At 42.6% G+C, this 22,648-nt stretch overlaps 1 protein-coding gene across 8 annotated transcripts in view; it reads right to left on the minus strand.

Moving 5' to 3' along the window:
• The window catches only part of celsr1a (cadherin EGF LAG seven-pass G-type receptor 1a), an 85,018-nt gene that overhangs the window by 28,505 nt on the left and 33,865 nt on the right, over nucleotides 1-22,648 (minus strand). For 5 of the 8 annotated variants that reach the window (XM_027272274.1, XM_027272272.1, XM_027272273.1 and 2 more), the window contains exons 2-7: nucleotides 19,949-20,304; nucleotides 19,551-19,839; nucleotides 15,672-15,894; nucleotides 13,553-13,668; nucleotides 11,967-12,055; nucleotides 4,935-5,015 (exon numbers count right to left, since the gene is read on the minus strand). In XM_027272274.1, the coding sequence (XP_027128075.1) occupies nucleotides 4,935-5,015; nucleotides 11,967-12,055; nucleotides 13,553-13,668; nucleotides 15,672-15,894; nucleotides 19,551-19,839; nucleotides 19,949-20,304 (1,154 nt within the window). The remainder of the gene's footprint in view (nucleotides 1-4,934; nucleotides 5,016-11,966; nucleotides 12,056-13,552; nucleotides 13,669-15,671; nucleotides 15,895-19,550; nucleotides 19,840-19,948; nucleotides 20,305-22,648) is intronic. The other 3 variants (XM_019256084.2, XM_019256089.2, XM_019256086.2) reach the window with 1 other exon arrangement.

A 22,648-nucleotide genomic window follows, 5' to 3' on the forward strand; every position in this document is an offset into this window, starting at 1 on the left:
ACAGATGCCACCACACAAAAATATACAACAAACACTGCTCATGCCAGCAAAACATACACACTTTCTCTCCACAGCAACACCCCCGTCTACACACAGATACAGGACAAAGACCCACCCAAGCGCACACACACAAAACTCCCTCCCACCAACAACACGCACTCTACACCTCTATTACTAGCGCCTGTCAAAGCCGACATGATAACTCAACCAGCCCCGCGGACAGGATAAAGAGCCCTGCTGCACAGATTGAGTTACATGCAAAACACGGTTCGACAACTTAGTCCGAAAAACACGTTAAACGCTGTCAAAATGAGCAACTAATGACCAGGAAATATGTGTGTGTGTGTGTGTGGAGGAAATACTCGGCGATGATTAGGTGTGTGTGTGTGCATGCGTTTGGGGACTGTGGGAAGGATGTCTGCTGAATGTGTTTAAGCGTGTGCGTTGAGTGAGCAAGCGGCAAGCTTGTATGAGTGTGTGTGTGTGTGTTTAAGTCAGGAAGTGACTAGCGAAGCTGCAGACGGCAACACGGCTTATTTTGATGATGAAGGAAAAAGGGCACACAGTCTTTTATTTTATTTGGGCTCGCCTGAGGAAACGCCATTGTTTCCCCAACTCTTGGAAGAAAATTACACTTGATGTGATCCTCTGATTTTTTGAGATATGTGTGTGTGTGTGTGTGTTTGCAGAGTTAAACTGATATAACCACAAGAAAAGACCAAACATGCTTTTATTATTTTAGTATTTTACTATCTATAAAAGAACTGCTTAAGTGTGCAACATAAGCTGGAACCAAAATAAAGATGGGCATTGAACCAAAACCAATATCTCTCTCTGTGTGTGTATAAAGTTGATTTTTGGCCCCGTCATGCACAGGTTAGTGTGTCCTACCTTCCCGCTGGCAGCAACAGACTCTATCATGTCCACATTACCTCACCTGCCCTCTGGCTATGTAAACCTAGAAGTGTGAATTATTCAAACGCACACACATACACACACATAGAGGCTTTACACAAGGCTATGATGTCCTGTGTTCAAGCCTATATGTGTCGCTGCTGGCCTCATCGTCTCATCGCACTTCTATCTATCAGTGTAACAGATGGACAGTGGCCATTGTTGGCTCGTAGCGTTCAGGCGGCAAAACAAATGTGCCGACGACACAGAAACTGAGGTAAATGTAACTGTATCCTGTTTGGACCGGCTCAAGAAAATTCCTTTTACAACTCGACAAACATGGCCACCTGCCTGTGTACGAACATCAAGGGGATTACCTTCTAATTGATGCTATTTCAACCCCTTGTTAAAGCATATCTTACAGACAGGTTCTATCTCTTTGACTTATTCCGCATGATTCATCTTTTGCTTTTTTTTCCCACCTTCTTGTTGATCAGGTACATTGGATAAATTTAGTCTTGATAATTTTTATTTTTTTTTTTGGCCTTTTTATGCCTTTTTTTTATTGAGAGTACAGCTGAAGATAGACAGGAAGCAGGGGGCAGAGAGAGGGGGAATGACACGCAGTAAATGGCCGTCCGATGCGGGATTCGAACCGGGGCCAGCTGCAGCGAGGACTGAAGCCTCTACACACGGGGCGGCCGCTTAACCCACTACACCACCGACCGCCCCAGTCTTGATAATTTGAGGGGAAATCTGGTTTGTTTTGGATTTTAAGTCACAATTTTCCTGAAAACCAAACAGGAATGCCATTTTTATTAACCCCTTTCAACTTGCTAAGAACACTTAAACACAAAGCTCATAGGACTGCACAGAAGAAAGAAAAAAAAAGATGAAATCAGTCAAAATTCTCAAATTTAGTTTTTGAAAATAGTATCTTGCCAATATATCAATACCACCCACTGTCTTGTCTGTTAAATCTGCAGCTACAGCAAGCAGCTTATCTTAGCTTAACTTAACTTCGCATAAATACCAGAAGCAGGGAGAAACAGCTAGCGGCGCTGGCCATGTAATAAAGCTGACTAATTCACATGCTGTATCTTGTTAAACATATAAAAAACAACAAGTTCCTAAGCTAAGCTAACTACCTCTTGGCTCCAGCTTCATATCTCCCACACAAACAAGAGAAATGTTATTAATCCTCTCATTAAACTCTTGGCAAGAAAAGGAATGAGCGATTTTCTCCTAATATCCAACCGTCTTTGGAGACCATCTAACCATTATCTCAACAGCCTCGGAGAGAGCATAAAGCAATTAAGGATGATCCAGAGTGATGGTAATGTTTAGCTGTAAAAGCAGAGGCACAATAGGAATGAACCTGATAGGGATCATATAAGAGATAAGAGATATACATAAGTGGAAAGAGATAAGGGAAATATGAGGAGACCAAGAGGAGGAGGAGGGAGGTGCATTAGTGGCAGGACTACAGAGTGGTTTATAACAATATGGATGTTTTACGTCTCTCAACCTAATTTCTACACTTTCTACTCTTCCACACAAACTCCGCCATCTGTCTCTCTCAACCTTAATGAGAGGTTTAGGTCATGCTAGGTGAGGTGTGTGAAATCTCCTCCTTTCAGTGACACACACACACACACACACACACACACACACACACACACTCCCTCGCATCACAGTGGGAGCAGGGAAGGAATGTAAAAGTGAGCGAAGGTGAAGAGAAATAGACATAAAGAGAGAGAGAGAGAGACAGATGTAGTGGGTTACGCAGTCATGTATGAAGGCGGTCTGTAGTGACAGATTTATCAGATTTATCTTCATTCCTCAATGACACCATGCTGTACACATCTGCTGCTCCTACTCACGGTAACTCGCTCAACTAGAGGAACACATTTATATGCAGACATTAATGTCTGCATATAAAGGTTCAACCGATGGGGGTGTTTTAAGACCGAGTGGGTAGCAGTCACAACATCTGCGTTGGGATCTTCTTTGCATGACTTCATTCACCTTTTCCAAACAATTCTCTACCAGGTTAACTAGTTAAACCGTCCTTAAAGGGGAACTACACCTCCATCCCTGGGCATAGATGCTGTTAGCTCGCCAGGCGTAGCTAAACCAACATATGTTAACAAGTAGAGAAACTCTACTATTAGGAAAAAGGTCAGAAACCACCCGAGAGGCGGTTAGACCAATATCACAGGCAACTAGCACTTGGCAATTTGAGGACAGTTAACCTAGCTGACCTTAAGCTAAGCTAGTTAGCCTTATGCTAACTAGTTAGCCTTAAACTAACCAGGTCAACTGGTGGAGGATCATGAAATAAGTGCTTTTGTAATTATGCGACTACTTGTTGGATTTTTCATATTATCAATCGACTCATTCAGACAAAATATACAGTGGTCCCTCGTTTATCGCAGGGGATACTTTCTAAAAATAACCCGCAATAAACGAAATCCGCGAAGTAAGTTTTACAATTATTATACATGTTTTAAGGCCGTAAAACCCCTAACCACACACTTTTATACACCTTTTTACACGCATTTTGTACAGTACTCCCTTAATTAATCAGGACGCAGAACACATGGGCGGTTCTCACTTAGCCAATCAGGACGCAGAACACAATGCGCGTTCATGCTGTTACAGTACGCTGTAAAAAAAAGCATGCAAAATTACACTAAAAAAATCCGCGAAACAGCGAGTCCGCGAAAAGTGAACCACGATATAGCGAGGGACGACTGTATATCAAAATAAAAAATATAACCAATATAACCAAATTATTATTAATAACATAACCACTTTTTAATCATTTTACTCTTTATAATCATTTTATCAGAATCAATTGTTTTAAAGGTCATTTTAACTCTGCAACAGGCGCCATCACACACACATACACCAATAAATTGTAGGAGAAGGTGGCTACAACAGTAAAAAGCACAAAAGCCTGTATGTGGGTGTAGACATTTGCTCTATTCAACTGATATCTCCCTGTTATTTAGTTAATTCTCAAATTAATACCAACCTCTGAAGACTTGTGGGGATCAAGAGAAGATTAAGGATATGATCTTAAATCAAATCCCTCAAAATAAATACGTGTCTACACAGAAGCGTGTGAGCCCAGAGACATATGCTGTCCGTACTCATTACAGGAGATGTCTCTGATAATTTCTGAGCGTTGTTAATCCTCCCTGACAGAATCGGTGACTCGGCCTGTCGTGCTGCTGCCAAAAAAAAAAAAAAAAACACACAATCACTGTTCCCCTGGAGTCTTTCTACCTGTCTGCCTGCCTGCCTGCCAGAGCTCAGACATGTTTACTTCACCTGAACAAACCACAATGGAGAAAGTCAATGAGAGCTGACAGGTGAGAGACATCATCCCAAACTACAAAGTGTCAGCATTCGAAACACTTCACACAAAACATACAAACATCTGCAAGTCTTAAAAACCCTCAGTCAAGTTCTCTGAGTTCAAGATGATTTTTCTGTTAATTTCATGCCACCGTCTGTGATAAATGTTGATTTAGAAGAAGAATGTGAGAGCACTTGAACATGCAACACCAGGCTGAAGCAGAAAAAGATGAAGGTGAAGAGTTTTGTACATTTATTTAAAGGTACCCTGTGGTGTTTTTGACCACTAGGAGCGCTATGGAGCATTGTTTTGGAATTGTTAGGAATGGGTGCCTTATTTGTTTATGACTTCATCAAGAAGTTGGAAACAGAGCAGAAAGCCAGGTCACATTGGCACTAACAACTACCAAGTCCACACACCTTCTACAATCAAACAAAAACCAGAAAGCCCCCTAAATCTACTACAGCCTCTACAGTCCAGACCAGATCGGAGCCAGACTAAACTAGAGGTAACACCCGTGTGTTAGAGGCCATGTTACCTCTGTTTATTCGAGGTAAGCATGTGCAGTAGAGTTAGTCTAGCAGACTGTGCTAGAAGCAGAGCAGGGGCTAAATAAGACCCCAGGGAAAAAAAAAAGCCACCAGTGGGGACTAGGCTAGAGGTCAGAGGTTACCTCCTTCTGATTGAGCTCCAGCCAGGCAGTATAGAGCGGGAGCCGCAGAACCCCACTGGAGTCCACCAGACTCCCCCCTTCCTGGGAGAGAGACACCGTGAGAGAGAGACACCGCATTAGACCTGCAGCCCACAACCAAGCCACGTCACTATGTGTGTGCGTGTGTGTGTGTGTTGTTTGTGTATATTTATGCTCATACAGCACTTCAAAAGCATGTGACATGTATACATTTGATGTGTGTGTATGTGTGTGCAGAGGCATGCTGCCAGCCAATTTGCCAACAATCCAGAGTAAAACGTAATTCCTTCATGCCCACTTCAAAAACACCTCTCCCACCACCTCACACAATAGGCTACAACTCATGCGCTGCCGCCCTCGGACAAAGATGTCTCTGGCAGATTTATATCATGCTGTGAAATACTACGGTATGCAAGGAGCAGGTGTAATTTACGGCAGGAAAAACACAGGAAATATCCCTTTGGAAGCTTCCAAAACCAGCTTCCACGTGTCAACACTGATGCAAAACATGGGTTTGGATGCATGTTTACATGCTGCAGTACTAGATTACTGTGTGGGGGAACAATAATTAAACAACATGTCTCCTCTGATGGTGCATCTGCTCTGTTTAAATATTCCTAGATGCTGTACGACGCTTTATAATTAGTAAAGGAGCAGTTCCTGGTATTTAAATGCAGTGTGTGTGTGTGTGTGTGTTTATGTGTGAGATGATAACCTTAACTGTTTGAGGTCTGGGGAAACCTGCGTCGAGAAGAACAAAGAATAACATGGCCTCTTCCTCTGATAGCACACCCTGTCGGGGAATGCAGAGTCTGGGGCTTCACCTTAAAAAATAACTATTTAACCTTTATAAAAATGCACTTGGCAGAGAAAATACACAAACCTGTGCAGAATCCCATGATGCCGCAGTCTCTCATCATAGCACACACATAAGCACATCCACACAAGTGTGTGAGTGTTGCCGTGACACAGTCAAACACCTAATAAGGCATGCATCTGTCCCTCTAAGTCCATACGGCCACCCTGAAAAGCTGCATGTGGCCTCGACTGTTAGCAATAAAACTACAACATGAGGAGACGGAGGACAACCACTTACAAGCATTATCAACTGTCTGTATGTGTCGAAGACTGTGTGTATGTATGTGTGTGTGTGTGTGTGTGTGTGTGTGTGTGTGTACTGCATATCAGCTCATCCTGGAAACCCAATAAACCCTGAAACATCAACAAAGAGGCTGAGAGAGAAGCAGCTATTTATTTTGTAAAGCTCAGACTGAGATAAGAGATTCTCCTGATGGAGACCGGTGAGAAAAACAACATTTGTAATATATTAATACTTACACTAGTACAAAATAAAAGCATATTCTTTTTACTTATTTACACATCAGAGCAACTTTAGGATTTATTTGGAGTCTCTGTGTCTGACCATATGATAAATTATGTCTGATATTTACACTATTTCAGCTCTGTTTGTATCAACACTATATCCAGATAGTTGCCGACTATCTGCCGTTTTGATGCTAGGCAGATAAAAAAAATAGTTGCCTGCCAACCGCTAGAATTGATAGTGATGAGAGCGGTAAGAGTGAAGGAAAGTTTTGGGTCCTAAAACCAAAACAATGAGATGAAAGTAGCTAAAACGGTCTGTAGAGCTGAGGGAAGAACTGCAGAATCAGAAGGTGCATAATTCTCTGTGCGTTCTTCAATAAGTGAACCTCTTCACACACACCTAGTCAGGTGATCCGTTGTTTGTAGAAAAATATCTAACATAGAAGCTTCAAATGACTCTTGTAGCGTAAAGGTGTTGTAAATGCTTGAAAACTTTATATCTAAAGTAATCAAAAGAGCCAACTTGCTCATAGGCAGACAATACAGGTCGAAATGAGGCTAAAACAGAATGAATATTTAAGGTAGTAGTGCCCTGGTGGCATCTTAGCGTTAAAGTAAAGTTTATAACACTTTCACTGATGCAAAAGTCTTGAAAATATTACAGCGAGATCTATCCTTACTTAGCTAACCCAGTGGGTTTCTAAATACAGCTGAGTGGTTGAATTACATCCTAGCAGAGGTGGAATGCAAAAATACACACGCAGTATATTAAAAAACGTACTTCAAGCTCTGCTGTGAAGTAATTTGCACTTATGTTCTGATGATTAAAGTCCTGCCATGTAAACAGCACCAGAGTGAGAGCGAAGGGAGGAACAGCAGAAGCAGAAAGAGAGTGAACTTTTGGTTCTCTCTGGTGATAAGAGCCAGCTAAGCCTGTCTGGGAATGCTGTCTACACACCCTAGCTGTAAATATCAAAGCACATATTAGCTAGTGTAGCACTATTAACATGTCTAAAGTCAAGACTCCGCAGCATAAAGCGTTCTTACAAAAATACTGCAAAGCACGGACATGTCTGCATATCTAACATAGCAGCCTTGCTCACCATGTGGATGGATCACATGGACCTTAATTACTGGTTATTCCTAACTATGGTTTACACTTAATTGGTGTTTCACTCATAATCATTTTTTCCTACATTCTTGTTTCAAGATAGCTGGTGAAACACCAACACAAATATAATTAAGATTCCAGCAAATTCCTTCTTGTTTATTGGTCTCCTGTCTCCGACGTGAACTCGTGCTAATCAATAATCTCTGGAGCAGCGGCCTTACTGGAATAAATCACATGGGATGCTGCCACAAAGTCATATTTTCTGTCACCACTCCGAACCAAATGAAATGAAACACTCTCGTTCAGTAATGATAGGTCTACGTCCACAAGAAAAAACAAACTAAAAATGATATGTGACCGTGGAAAATGGTTTGCGTTATGGATTAGGACTTAGAGAGATCAAATCGTCACAAATAAAATGAGTTTGACAGTCAGCAGACGCTATATAATCACTGTGTGCAAGTCTGGATTACACTGCATGCTATCTGTTAAAAAGGACAAAAGTCTACGGTCAAGAACGTAATGTAATGTTCAATTAGAATGTGTCTTTTGAGGGAAAATATAACTATTAAGGGGAGATTTATTTCTGCTTCAATTGTCCTAAATAAATGATGCATTCCTTGTCTATTTGAGATTTATTGCATCCTCCTGCTCCATGCAGGTGGCCTGGTAGATATAATTATGATACAACTGACATCCTGCCCTGTGTCCAGCTGAATAACATCATTTCCTGCAACAAGAGACATCATTTCCTGTAGTTAGCATACATCAAAACCCAAGACAAAACCTCCTGCTGCCCATTCCTGCTTTATCTGTGTGTTTGTGTGTGTGTGTGTGTTTCCTGTTTAGCTTTGCCTTGCTGACAGTCCTTGAGACTTTCCACCGTGGAATTTCAAACATGTCTTTCTCCTTCCACTTCTATTGTGTAACATTTCTAATAGCAGTACGGACATATGCACACATTCAAACACACACAGACACACTCAGAGAAGTTTTCTATTTGTGTACCCCCCGCAGATGCAAACACACGCACACACACAGCTTTCCAACTGACCCAGATCATTGCACAATGGCAAGTCCATGTCTGTTGTCATGCCAACCCTCCCCCCGACCTTTGACCTCTGTTTTTAAGCAGAAGCACCCTGGTTCTTCTGAAGGGAGTAGCAGCGGTTTTAAAAGGGGGCACCCCGTACAACCCTTCACAACTTCAACCGCCTCATCATCTGACCTAATACATCACCGTCTGTGTATTGTGTGAGCGTGCCGTTAGGGACCGTTAAAAATCAACTGGGGCTCAACTGGGAAAAACAACCCTGGACTGGGCTGCACCAACAAGTTCTTAGTAACTACTAACTAGTTTCAAACTTTAATTTTTCAAGATTTACTGAATCGGTTTGAAACTATTACACAAACTTTGTGCCAGAAAGTCACTCGCATCAAAGTTGTAACTGTTGTTGTAGCTGCCCAAACAGCAGTGGTAGGGGGATAAAGCATATTTTATTATATTAAGATATGCATACATGCAGTTTGAAGTAGTAGAATGAGAGGGAAGTTTCAAATTATGCTAAACTAACCAACACTATTTGGCTAATTCAGCTAACGTTTGTTGGGCATAACATATGGTATTAGTATGGCATAAATATTAGGTATTTAAGGTATTGTTATTTTTATGAAATGTTTAAAATACATCATTAGCCTTTGAATCAAGTGGCAGGTTAGATACGTCAACCTGTTGAGTCAAGTCACATTTTAGCAAGCTAATATGTTTGTCAGTTAGCTATGCAACATTTACACCTCGCAAATATTTACTGAGTGTAAACATTCAGTAACAACAAATCTTTATGCAAGAACTAGTTTGTGTGGTGCAACAACTTTAAATTTATCAATGTGTCAATCCCCACTTCACTACTACTTAGGCTAGGCTAAGTTTGATTTAGGCTAGTGTTGTTAGCACAAGGTTTTATTGTTTGTAGTATACTGTTATTCTTGTGAAATACAATTTAAAATTTCACTTTCGTCTTCATTAAAGAGCATTTCAGCAACTCTTACTCTTAAAACTAAACAGATTATAACTCATACGAGCAAGCTAACATGGGTTTTGGCGGTACGCACAGTTAGCTATGCAGCAGTTACATGTGGCATGTAAATATCTAATCTAAGTATCTAATCTCTATGTAAGAACTCGTTTGTGTGGTGCAACCTGTTTTAACTTCAATTCAATTCAAATTCAATTTTAAATTTGTGACAGCAAAAAACCCTAAAAAGCTCCAAGAAAACTAACATGGACAGAGAGGGAACATTATTTGTGTGTGCATGTTTGCATGACATCACAGTTTGGGAATTGGGCTCTGATGTTCCCTCTAGTCTCTCCAGGCTATGTGAGCAATGCTACCTACAGACAAATGTGTGTGTGAAACTAAAAGTGAGCGCTCTTCAATGCGCGGCAGACATGTACAAGCCTTCATTCACGTCCATACATTCACATGTCAACACGTCTAATCTATTGTGAGAACATTACTGCTTTCTGCCATATACATTTCCCTTAATCCCTCCAGCAACTGATGTAGGATTAAATTACCATCAGTCAATTTGACTTCTGATCATTCAACGCATGAAGAAAAGCTGACCCTCGTGTCAGCGCTACAGACGGCCTCGGGCTAATTCAACGGAATGTGTCACCTGCTTTGCAAATCACTGGTCTGTATTAAGAACGCATACATCCCCTGCTTTACACGCTAATAATACTGGCATACACTCACAACACTAGTGTGATACATGTGTGCATTTGTGTGCATACTACTTGTATCTGCATGCCACAAGGAGGAAGCCTGTAGGATCAGCACAACTAAATAAAAAAAACTGCACAGTGCAGGAACAAAGCAGAAAATTTGTTTGGACGTGGAAACTAATATCTCGTTTCTATGGAGACATCCCTACAAACATAAGACAACCCAACAGACAAACAAAACAAAGAAGACTTCAGACTGTGCCCTGCAAATAATACCGGTGGTAGCTGGGAGCCTTGAAGCGACGTTAACAAAGCACTACATGGTTGAAACTATTGTCTCTAGCATCATAAAGGCAGTGCTGCTGAACAGGCAGACGTACAGCCTAAATACACCTCAAACAATAGATAAAGATGTGACCCTGCAGCTAACAAGCTACATTATGGTAGCCTGATTCATCGTCTTTGATGAATACTTCCCTGTCAAGGCTACCGAACATGCTATGGGCTCTATAGCTGATAGACCGGAGAAAGAAGCGAACAACCTGTGAAATGTGAGACGGTGTGCATTGTAGGCTAGCGTTAGGTCAAGAAACATGTTACTCTCTTTAACAAGTTGCAGAACACAAGTGCTGCTGAAATACGATGCTGGAAGTCTTGGGTCAGGCCGGTGATGCTACAGCTTTCAGCGTCGGACACATGAAGGAAGAGCAAAGATAGTGAGGAGATGGGGCTGGGGGAGGAAAAGTGAAAGAGGGATCCATGTCTTTTGTCAGAACATAACATAGCGCATGCATACCAGTATATTATCTTTAAAAGGGTTACGAGATAAGACACATGGTGTGCCACGTGTTCACAAGTCTTAAACAGTTACAGTAGATGGCAAATTAACCACTGCTTCATCTTTAAACGGTTAAATTGCCGTAGACCACTGATAGATTTATGAGTTAATTTGAGAGAAAATCCCACATGTGGCTGTCAAACCTTTAGTTCCGATGAATTACACAGTTAATAACCAGAAACAAACTGTGGGATTTACATGTTCAGGAGGACAGTGTTATCTTATTTCCTATCTGGTTTAATGTCATAAGAACAATGGCCGCAGGCTCTGGAAGTTTGTTGGAAAATAACACCAGCAATTGACTGCAGTGTAAGCCCTGCCAATATAATATTACATCTGAAGTGGATACATGAGCTAGTTTGTGAAATAATCGCTTTCTTTTTTCTGAGATTGGACTTCATAAAGAAGGAAGAAGACCATCGTGGGAACATCTTGAAAAGAGACTTTAGATGCAGAGTGAAACAAACTAAGGAAAGAAATTCTTTTGTCAGTGATTAAAGATTAAGAGACTGTACCATTATGAAAGTATCCGTGAGCTATGAAGACACTCCTTGATTGAAAACCACATAAAAGCTGCATTAGCAGTGGGAAAATACAGTTGTTGACCTTCTGACCCTTAAAGCTGAAGCCAGGCCTCTGCCCTTCTTGCAAGAAAGCTATACCATAATTCAGTGTCAAAGGCTAAGGCAGAGGGGGGACGTCACTAAATAAACTTGCACAAGATAATCTGCCTGCCTGAGCAATCAGGGTCAACTTTGCCTTGGTAGCTTCAAAGAAATCCACATTTCCTACACTTTACTCCCACTCCTGAACTTGTCAACTCAACACTGGCCAATTATGCTCTTGACAGGTTGTGGGCGTTATTTTTCTATATCGCAAACTCTCCAAAGCAAACTCAGCATTTTCGTGTTTTAATCCCATTTCATGTTTTCAGGTGCTAAAAAAAGGAACTTTAAAAAGGTCTACCGGACGAAGAGGTGCAGCGGATGGTTGGGTGCTTAAGTTCCTTACCTTGTTGTAGTAATGGAGTTGGACGGAGTGCCACTGGCCGTCGCTGACCCCTCCTGGGATGTAGGGAGACACTGTGGTCTTTGTCTCACCTAGATGGAGAAGGGAGGGAAAAGGAGAGAGTGGTGGATGGGAGGGTGGACATTGGTGGTGGTAGGAATGAAGAGAGGAAAGATGAAGGGTGAAGAGGGGAACAAATTGATGAAGGTGAAAAGACGAGTGGGAAAGGCAAAGAAAAGAAACGGCAAAAGTGAATTATAAAGATAATGAGTAAGCGCAGCTGCTGCTTATGTGCACTGCGTAGTTTCATACCGACATCATTAATTCAAAACTAGACTAGCTAACCTTTTCATGAAGTTCAGCTTTTAATTCATAAGAGGTTGATTGTGTTTGTAGTGTAGTCTTGCTTTAATGCAACTAAATGAGAGGAGGAATGTTGACAGAGGTACCACTTAAGGCAAACTCTGTGGCCTTACTTGACATATGCAGACCCATACACACACACACACACACACACACACACACACACACACACACACACACACACATATCAGGATCATAAATCAACTGTTGGGAAAACCAGTATTAGTCCGTACTATCAATGGCTCTCAGTCAGAAGATTGTAGAGCACAATGGCAGCAGATTTACTGGGGTTTTTACTCTGTTTGTCAAGGGCAGGAGCAACCTGAGCAGGAATCTCTTCCTCTGGGAATCAATGAACTGTCAGGTAATGTGTGTGTGTGAGTGTATGAATGAGTGTTTTCAGGCCATGCACGTGACAAACAGAAAGCACGTATAAGTAAATGATTGTGTGTCCTACTTCGCTGTGTATTTACTACCCTACAAGAGACAGAGAGAGGCTGCAGATAAATCAACTGTTTTCCTCCCATCCCTCTCATTAACCATGACTCATAATTAGGAGTATTTAATTTGATGAGTCATGCATTTCGGATTTGAGATTTGAAGCGAGGCACAAGGACTTGGCTCGACTCCCAAATGGGTTTCACCCAACATAATCATATTGAACTTGATTCTTCTCTGTGTGGTACCATGGGAAAGTAGAAAAACAACAGTCACCACTCCAAAGAGTGTGTGTTTGATCTGTGATCCAACAGTTACCGGTTTTAACAACGACTGTAGGCGTGTGTGTATGTAATTGTGCACGCCCTGTGTGTGTGTATGTGTTTTTGTGTATGTGTGTGTGTTTTTGAAAATGCTTCAAACTTTTGAAAGTTTTAAAAAAGTTTTAAATGCTCATGGGTTTTAACGTCTGCCCGTGTGTGTGTGTGTGTGTGTGTGTGTGTGTGTGTGTTAGTATCTGTGCCATCATTAATCAGTTTGGCAGATCCCTCTCTGAGGAAGCAGCTGCTTTAAAAACAGCAAAACACACCCACCTCTCTACCTACACACACACACACACACACGCACACACAAAAGATAAGAGTTATTTAGCAGGCTTCTTGTGAAAGTCACTTTAGATAAAGTGCACTTAAATCTGTGTTTATCTACTTACAATGTAGCTGATATTAACAACAATCACTTCAAGCGGTCACCACACACACACACTGGCACACATCACGGGGCCTAACCTCCAGAGAAGGTGAGCTGAATCTGCTCGTCGATGATCTCCACGGCGATGAAGTCGTGTTTTTCGTTGAATCTGCCGTTGTAGAGGAGCAGAGCGTTTCTCTCTCTGGTAGCAAACCTGCAGAGATAGATGGAGACGCAACATGTGGAATCGCTTTAAACAGCTTATGTGTCTCAAAGGATTCATTTATTCAGTTTAAAAGTCAAAAGTGAGACTTAAAATAAAAAATATTATCATATTTATCACACTGAAAGTGTTGAGTGGATTCCAATAGTTTTTCTCTGTCTGGTTCATGTTTTCTGTCACATTTCTAAGCACCCATCCAACTCAAACAGACCAGGACCGAGTGGCTGAAGGCCTCGCAGATAGCTTTACGATGAAAGGACCCAGGAGCTCTTGAGGAAAAGTTGCTTGGAAAGGAAAGGCAGGATGTGTAAAGCCTGTGGGCTATGGAGAGGAAACAGTTCCCCTTCCTTGGATGATGCACGTGTCCACGTGTGATAGAGTGGGAGAAAGACTTGTACCGGTACCTGCTCGTGGATGTGTTTGATGAGGCTAATGTGGCTGTTTGTGCATGTGTGTTAGGAGTGTAAGGTGAGGGCAGAGGAGTCAGCCGGCAGATGCCAGTGAGGCCAGCGGGGCAGGAAGTCAGGATGGCTGTAGCCAAACACTGATAAGGGAAACTCATCACACAGCCTTTCCTGTTTTCACCGCACTGCGAACCTTTCTCACCGTCATGTCGTCTACGAAAATGATCAAACTCACCTTACTGGCGATAAAAACATGCGCTAAAAGTTTTTCTGTGTGTGTGTGTGTGTTTGCATGCATGGATGGAACCGAGACACAATGGAAAAGTGTCCACACGTCTCGACATGCCCCAGTTGACACACTTTAGCTCACTGAACTTCGGTGCAGCTCCTCACACACTCCCTAAATTACCGTTTACCACACACACTGCTACAACTATCACAGGCATGTACAGTAGTGCTGTTGCTGTGCAGTGAAAAGGTGGTGCAGCAATCCCAGGTGTGAATAATGGAGAGAAAAACATTATCCAGAGAGCATCATTAACTCTAGTGACCAAGTTACATTAGTTAGTTTATTTTACATTAAGTCCTGTTCAAACTAAACAACCTTGCATTTTATGTCTTTTTTGTTTTGTTAGAATAAAATGTTTCATATTCATATTGTGTGACCTGTAAGTTGCCAACTCATCACCCTGGTTTCTATAGATCCATGATTGAAACAGGATCTGTAGAACAGAGGGCTACTCTGATTATCAGCCGGTTGAAAACAGAGGGACAAGATACCATCAGGGTCAAAAAGTCAAACCCCCTAAAAGTTCAGTATGCAGTTAGTCATGTGAGGCATACTGTAGGATAGATGTCTCAGATCGCTGACTAGGTACAACTGAATATCGAGGGGGGAGTTTAGGTTTTAATCCTCTTTAGGAAGCTGGCTGAAGACGGTTGGAGCAGCTGAGTGCCAAGAGGCTGGGATCAACCTGTGCACCAACAAGGGAGAGCCAAGTTTAAACCAGGGCCGCTCCCCAACAGTTTTTGAACCAGTGAGATAGGCACACATATTATATAACTTTGTGTAAATTCTAAGTTAGGCACTCTCTTTTTGGAAGTTGGTTGCAGCTAACTGCTTGCAGACTGCGATTTGCTGAACAAAAGAGGTCCATGTACATGTAATATTTTGATGTCCTGATGCTAAATAAATACTTGTACTAAGGAACAATTCGGCTATAGAATTCCTCTATGCAAATCAACGAACGTGCTGACAGTTTCCATGTCTATAATGTGGAATAGCAACTTTTAATGATGCTAACTTGCTATCGTGACAGTTACATAGCCATTTTGACAGGTGTTTTCCAATTATACTAATTAAGGTTCGGTTTCATTTATTGTAGTAGAGACTTTCCACTGAGCTGACATGCACCACAGCAGCACCCTGACTCTGTTGACCTGAACTGAACCTGAATTAGTATCATTAGTAACATTTACCTACTATTTCATGTCAAATAGTATTCGTGGCTGCTGTGAAAAAGGTCTATGAACACAAAGGACAGAAGGAAGGAAGGAAGGAAGGAAGGAGGGAAGGAGGGAAGTACTCACGTGAAGGAGACAGTGAAGTGGAACCTCTGCCTTAGGCCTCTGAAGGTGATAAAGGACTGTCCGGGGAAGCTGCGGGTGGTCATCTCACAGTATGGCTTCTCGTACTCCCCTGGTGGACACTGGCACATGAAACCACCCGCAAGACGGTTCACACACTTGCCACCGTTCTTACACACACCGGGTATACACCGGCCTGATGATGCGTTCAGCTCACAGTGCTCGCCTACGAGAAAAAAAGAGGGGAAGATCACACCTTTACTGCTGTCTTGATTTGAGCATCTTCTGTTTGTACACTGTAACACCGTATTGTTATAGCATTGCAATGTGATGTGAATGATAAATTACCCGTCTGCACATCATCTCTTCAATTTATTATCATTTTTCTGTGAAGCATGTTGTCCACGCTTCACTGAAATACAGGCTTGTCAGATGTATCATCTGTGTGGAATCCAGTTGTTTTAACAAGACGCCTCTGATTATAAGTCAAGCACTTATACGACAGTCATAACGTAATTTTCTTAAGGTCCCCTATAAAACCAAATTAAGAAATCCCATCTAAACCTCAGCAATAAAGACAAAGCCCTGTTTATGAGCCTTTTCTGGGAAACACAAGTCTTAGCCAAGCCAAGAATTTGGCCATATTTGGAGAGAAGAGAGAGGATAGGAGATAAAGAGGAGTCAGGAGCTTGGAAAGGGAGTGACGAGGGGGGGGAATGAATGGAAAAAAACAAAGAAACAAAGAAACAAAGAAAGAAAGAAAAAGAAAGAAAGAAAAGGATGGGAGTCCTCCATTATGTTAAATCTGTGGCTCATGCCAACACTCTTAAATCATATAAAGATCAGAGAATAGCTGTCCCTCTCAGTATCGCTCTAACTTTAATCAAGTTACAGAAACAATTAAATGAACAGATTACATTCCTACAGTTATTTCAGACTGCGTGGTTTGAATTGACCAGGTACATAATTGAGTTTTATGTACCTTCTCTCCCTAAACTACACCCCAATCTACTTTAACTAACCATGTCCAGCAGTTACCAGAACTTTCTGTGTACAAACATAAGTGAATATACCTTATATGATCCTTTATCAGAGCATGAATATGCATGTATGTAACCACACTAAATACTGGTCTACTATCGCGTCTGGTCTATCACTGTCAGTGAAAAAACATAGTATGTTGTAAACCTTTTTCCTAAAGGGATGATACCAAAACTTGACCTTAAAAGTACCCTATGTGGTTTTTGAACACTATTGTTGTTGACAAAGAAGCTGCAGTGAGCACCTTTAAGTGTTGGGGTTGGATTGGCTTTTAGTTCTGAGAACTTTAAGCCTACACAAACAAAAAGTGAAGACGTAACTCAAAAACTAAAAGCTACTTCTGGTGTTTTTTGTGTGTTTCTTCTCAAGAACCTTTAAGATTAGGGAGATTACACAGTGACTGTGATTGACTTTTAATTTCTGAATGTACAACTGTTGTATCAGCACTGATACTGAAATGGAGATGTACGGAGGATGGAAGGCGCTGCATCAACTGTGCAAGGCCAATTGACCACAGGAAGCCAGACAAGTTCATCCAATGACTGACCAGTAACCTCAGTTAAGGTGGGTAATGCCTGTTCCCTAGTGATTAACCACCATCTAACCTAGATGTTGCTTTGCCTGGGTTTCTTCTGGGGGTTGGTTTAGCCACAGTCAAACCCTCCAGGAGACCAACCAAACTAACCAAGGAGACTTTGGACCGGCTCATTGCCTGCAAGTTCTTGTGTGCTATAACAGCTATTTGGACTTGTTGCCATAAGCCTGTCCTTCACTGAATAAAATGAAGGCTGCATGTTGATATCAAGTCTATTATGATATATTATCTAATTCAGTTACTTACTGTGGTGGGTCTCACCATGGGAAATTCCTCCTAAATGACCATGTGGCTTTAGCTTTGTCCAAAGTCAGCGGGTTGGGCCCAGTTTCCTGGCTCGTCTGATGAAAATTCCTTCACTAATAGACCAGCAGTCCACTTTCTGACTGCAATATTATTTGCGATAGCTGCTTCTGTGTCCCATGCAGTGTTGTGTGTCAACTTGCTGTCCAGACAAGATCTGTCCACCCAGGACACACAGAGACCCCCAACACCACAGCCTGGAACCAGCTAATGGCCCTTCTCTCCTCAGCATAATCCTTTTTTCAGGGGGCGAATTATAAGGATCTGTTTCCCTGTAATGTAGGAAACCCAAGAAGGACAGAGCGGGCCCCCTTGTCATCAGCCCTATAATGGCCCCTGATGGCCCTTGACTATCTTGAGTTGAACTGTGACCTTCAAAGGGGGGAGGGCACGAGATGTAGGTAAGGGAAATATGATGGGTGATTGGAGAAGATAGACATGGGGAGCAGTAGAAGAAGGGCCAGTGAGTGACAATGGCAGGTATAATCAGGTAATTACATCAGATAAGATGGAGGAAGAGAGGTAGAGTGTTGGGAGAGTCAGAGGGATGACGGCTATCAGAGGCCCTATAGGGTCTATTAGGGAGAGACAGGTCAGTCAGGTATCAGATGTACAAGGGGGAAGTATGGGAGGAAGATCACTGACATTAGGAAATATTTCGGAAAGTGATTTCAATGGGAATGATGAAAGCTTCCGAGGCTTCTCAAAACTCAACTACCATGTGACTGCTGTGCAGAGCGACTGTAACAGCCCACTTCCAGGCAGAGTTTACAGTTCTTTGTTGTTTTCTCTAAATCAGTGAAAAAGCCAGGTTCTAGGTTAAAGGTGCCCTGCGGAGTTTGTCACCTAATCACATTATGGCCATCCTTGAGGACTAACTATATGCTGAATGCATTTCATACCTCATAAAACATATGCAATGCCTACTTTCTGAATATATTCAAATATACACTGTTTACATCCATGTTTGGTAGCTAGCAGGCTTCTTTTGGGTATGTGCTCTTGGCATATTTCTAACACCAAATGTCAGGGGAATTGGGCGAAACCACCAACAAGAATGTGCATCTCGTAACCTGCCTGCCCAGGCACATATGTGTGTCCTTGTATGCTAGACCACGAGATACAAACAAAACAGGAACAAACTCATCAAAAACTCATCAAGCAGACATTATCACTCTGAGCCTTGTTTCTGACCACCCAACTGAAGTATGTTCACACCTTAAGATGACGTTCTAAAGGAAAATGTGGTTTTGGTGAGTGGGTAAAGTGATATTTGAGATGGATCAGGTCTGACCAGTATAGTCAGCATTCCTTACACCTCTTTACAGCAATAAATCTACTGTATGTGCGTATACGTGTATGTGTGTGTGTGTGTGTGGGTGTGCAGGTGGCTATACCTACAGTATTACAAAGCCAGTTTTCCTTTCCTGCACTGGGGTCGACCTCAAGCTACAACAATGGGTGGTGAGAGCTTTTACAACCTGTCAGTGCGGTTTGGCAGTTTTGTACAAGTCATTAAAGCTTTTGTCAAAAAGAAAATGAGCCCTTTTAGATACTTATAATAGACTTTCGTAGTTTTCTATGAAGAAGAATATCTTTTGTGGTTGCTGTAATAACACGGACTATTACCACATCATTAGAGTATAATCAACACTAACCATAAAGGTAAGTTTAGGTTAAAAAAAAACCCACATTGGTAAGATTATTTTCTAACAATCAAAAATGCTAAAAGGTCATCAGTTCTTGTTCTTGGGAAGGAGCTACAACAACAATAGGTTAACGCTGCCAAACGGTCCTAAACGTTGCCACACAAATCATATGTAGGTTTTGAGAATATTTATTTTGAAAATGCAGGTCTAGTAATTTTATTTTTATAGCTACACAGCAAATCCTGGCAGTGTTGGTGCAAGTGTTGAATGTATGTATGCATGTAGACAACTCACCCGTGAAGTCTTCCAGGCACTCGCAGGTGTACCCTCCCTCTCGGCTTCGACATCTCCCGTTGTTCATGCATGGTCCTGAGTAGCAGAGATCGATCTCGGTTTCGCAGTAGTCCCCGGTGAAACCGACTGGACAACGGCACCGCAGCCCGTTGATGGGGTGGATGGGCCGAAACAGAACCGTCTCGGAGGCAATGAAGGGAGGGGAGCTGTCGAATTTCAGCACCGACACACACTTCATGTAGTTCTCACAGGGCTCCCGCAGGCAGATGTTGTCATCAAATGGCAACACCTGGAGAGAAGAAGAAATCTCAGTCACATCAACAGATTTGGTGTCAGAATTTCCTCTAGTAACCTTTAAGAGAGCCTTAAAATGTTAGTTCATAGTGAATGTGTGTTACCTCCTGAGAGGATATCAGCCTGAGCAGAGTCCTGTTGAGGTAGATCTGCTCCTGAAGCTCCTCAGAAGGGAAGAACGTCCCTTTACCCGGGGCACCTCCGGGCTGCATCGCCGAAAAGGTTACGTTGAGGATGGAGCCTTGCACGTCGGTGTCATTTTGGATGTTGAACACGAATACCGCTTCCCGTTTTGTGGAGAGCACCGCCGCCACACCTTCAAGGAAGAGGCTGAGCAGTGGAGAGAGAAAGCGCTCCTGGGACATGTTCTCCAGGCGCACTGTGATGCTGTTGGTCAACATGTCATCGGTGATGATGGTGACACGCAGGGTACAGAGGGCCACAACACTATGGAGACCATCTGAAAGGAAAAAGAGCAGATATTTTGCTGTTACACACTTTTACTTAGGACAGGTTTAAAACTCTGAAGAAAGAAAACACCAAGGTTTAGCTAACGAGCCTGATGGAATAATACAAAATTGCCGACAGACATCAAAGAACCCAAACTAGGCCGCGTTGTCTTAGACTTGAGGCCAAATTTCAGTAAGGTGAGTGCTTTCTTTGATACAGTGCAGATGAACAAAGCCGAACAAGGTCACATTAAGCCAAAAAACACACTCTTGTAAGCCAAAGGTGCTTCCAAAGTTCACAAGGAGGAAAGAGTTCAGAACTGTCTTTCGATGTCTGGCATGGTTTCAAAATAAAATACAACTCCTCTACAAAAACAACAAATTGTAGACCTGAAAGTAGTGTATTATTTCTATGTAACAGTGTGTCATATTTCCCAGCTAATACAAACTTGGAGAGACGTTGCTACCCCTTGATTTACAGCCAAACTGCTCCATCTTTAGGTCTCTAGACAACTGCCTCTTTCTCCGCCACTCATGTTATCTTTCCTCTCTGCCATCCTCTCTATCTATTAAATAGCAGGGCAAAATAATCTCAGGAAAACAGAGCAGGAAAGAGCTGTGAACCTCACCCTAAACTGTAATATAGTGGTTACTAGCATCTGTTAAAACTCTGCTGGTGCATACTGGTTGAACCCAATCCTATCTCTTGTGCTCCCTACACTGCAGCTTAACAGCTTGACTTGTTTACTTTGTAACGCTTTTGCCGCTAGATTGAATTAAGTGGTTGCCAGTCGGAGTAGATTCGGTGTGATTCAAGCCCCGGCTGAGAGTAATTGGATCAGTCTAGGATTTCTGCCCCCAGGGAGGGTTGGGTCTAGTCTCATACCTACTTCTGGCACAACTGTAAGCTCTGGTGCCTATGGAGGGAAACAGAAGGCTATAGGCTGCAGAGGGCACGGGCTGGGTGAAATACAGCTGACAACAGGTGGTGAGGCCAGATGAAATTCGCAGGGGGGATAATACTGTTGAAGCAGGGCGCGGAGATGGGTCGGATTGCACGGCTTTGCTGCACCATACTGAGTGTGTCATATGTGCGTATATGTGTATGTGTGTGGGTTTAGGGGTGAAAGAGTCACGGTGAGGTTCGGCCACAGGTGCCCTGTCGCTCTCAGACGCAGATGAGGTCATTTCTCAGGACCCTAAACTCTTCTCACAAACACAGACGCCCAGTCGATCAGAGCAGGGTGCGGACAGGCCAGCTCATCAGACTAGCCTCGTGCTAAGTGTTAACCAGCCTGGAGGTCAACTCCAACTGCACTAGGACGAATAACTCACAATGAGAAGCAACATAAGGCTCAGTTAGCTCAACTTCTGCCGCTTCGTGGACGTAAATCATGGCGCATGGGTGGCAGCGGGGTGACAAAAAGCACACATATAAATGCAGACGCGCATTAACAAGTCACTCTGCAGGGAGGTGACGTTAAGCAGCAGCTGTGCTGTGCTGGACTGTAGTAATAAACTGGGACGGAGGTGATCATTGACAATGAACAGACGTATCTGTTGGCTACTTGTGTGTTTATTCCTCCACGGCGCTCCGCACCTGTCTCTCCCTGTAGGACACTGTTATCCCACTTGCCGCCAGAGATCCATCAGCTGATAGTTTACACTACGGACTCATAATGTGGCAGAGGAAGAAAAATACACAGCAGTTGTACAAAGTCACATCAAATGAGTCTGTAACCAAGAAGGTCCTGACACCATCTGTTACCACTGGGCCTAACTAAACACAGCACCACAGCCCTTTCATTCACATTTATTCATTCTCGCCCCACCCAAACACATAACATACATACTGAAAGCAGCGCTCAGTGTATGGCTTTCACACTGATGACTGACATGGGGCTTTAGCACCTATTTTGCACACAATCTGAGCTATTCCGTGACTAAGTAAACTACAGCAGATTAGCACTCCGGTGCAGTCAGCCATCTATGAGCTTCTCAGAGTTGGAAAGACTTTGAGCTGTAGGGACGGTCTGATTGGCAGAGGATGGCGGTGGAGGGACAGAGACCGCAGAGCGCTGCAGGATCTCAACTGGTGCTGGATCCAAAAATGGAGCACCGTGACAGAAAAGATCACAGGGTCATGGAAAGATGAAGATTAGAATTTATGAGGCAGAAAAAGACAAGGGCGGTGCTGAGAAAATCAGATTGAGACTGAATTGGATATGCAATCATGTGGCGCCAATTATAACCTAAGTGGTGTGACACACTGCTCGAGGAACATTTCTTCCTCTTACTTTCTGACCAACACCAAGAATTATTAGAATAATCAATATTTCGATCTCGGGACACTTT

Source organism: Larimichthys crocea, chromosome XX (assembly GCF_000972845.2).
Source record: "Larimichthys crocea isolate SSNF chromosome XX, L_crocea_2.0, whole genome shotgun sequence".
Classification (NCBI taxonomy): domain Eukaryota; kingdom Metazoa; phylum Chordata; class Actinopteri; family Sciaenidae; genus Larimichthys; species Larimichthys crocea.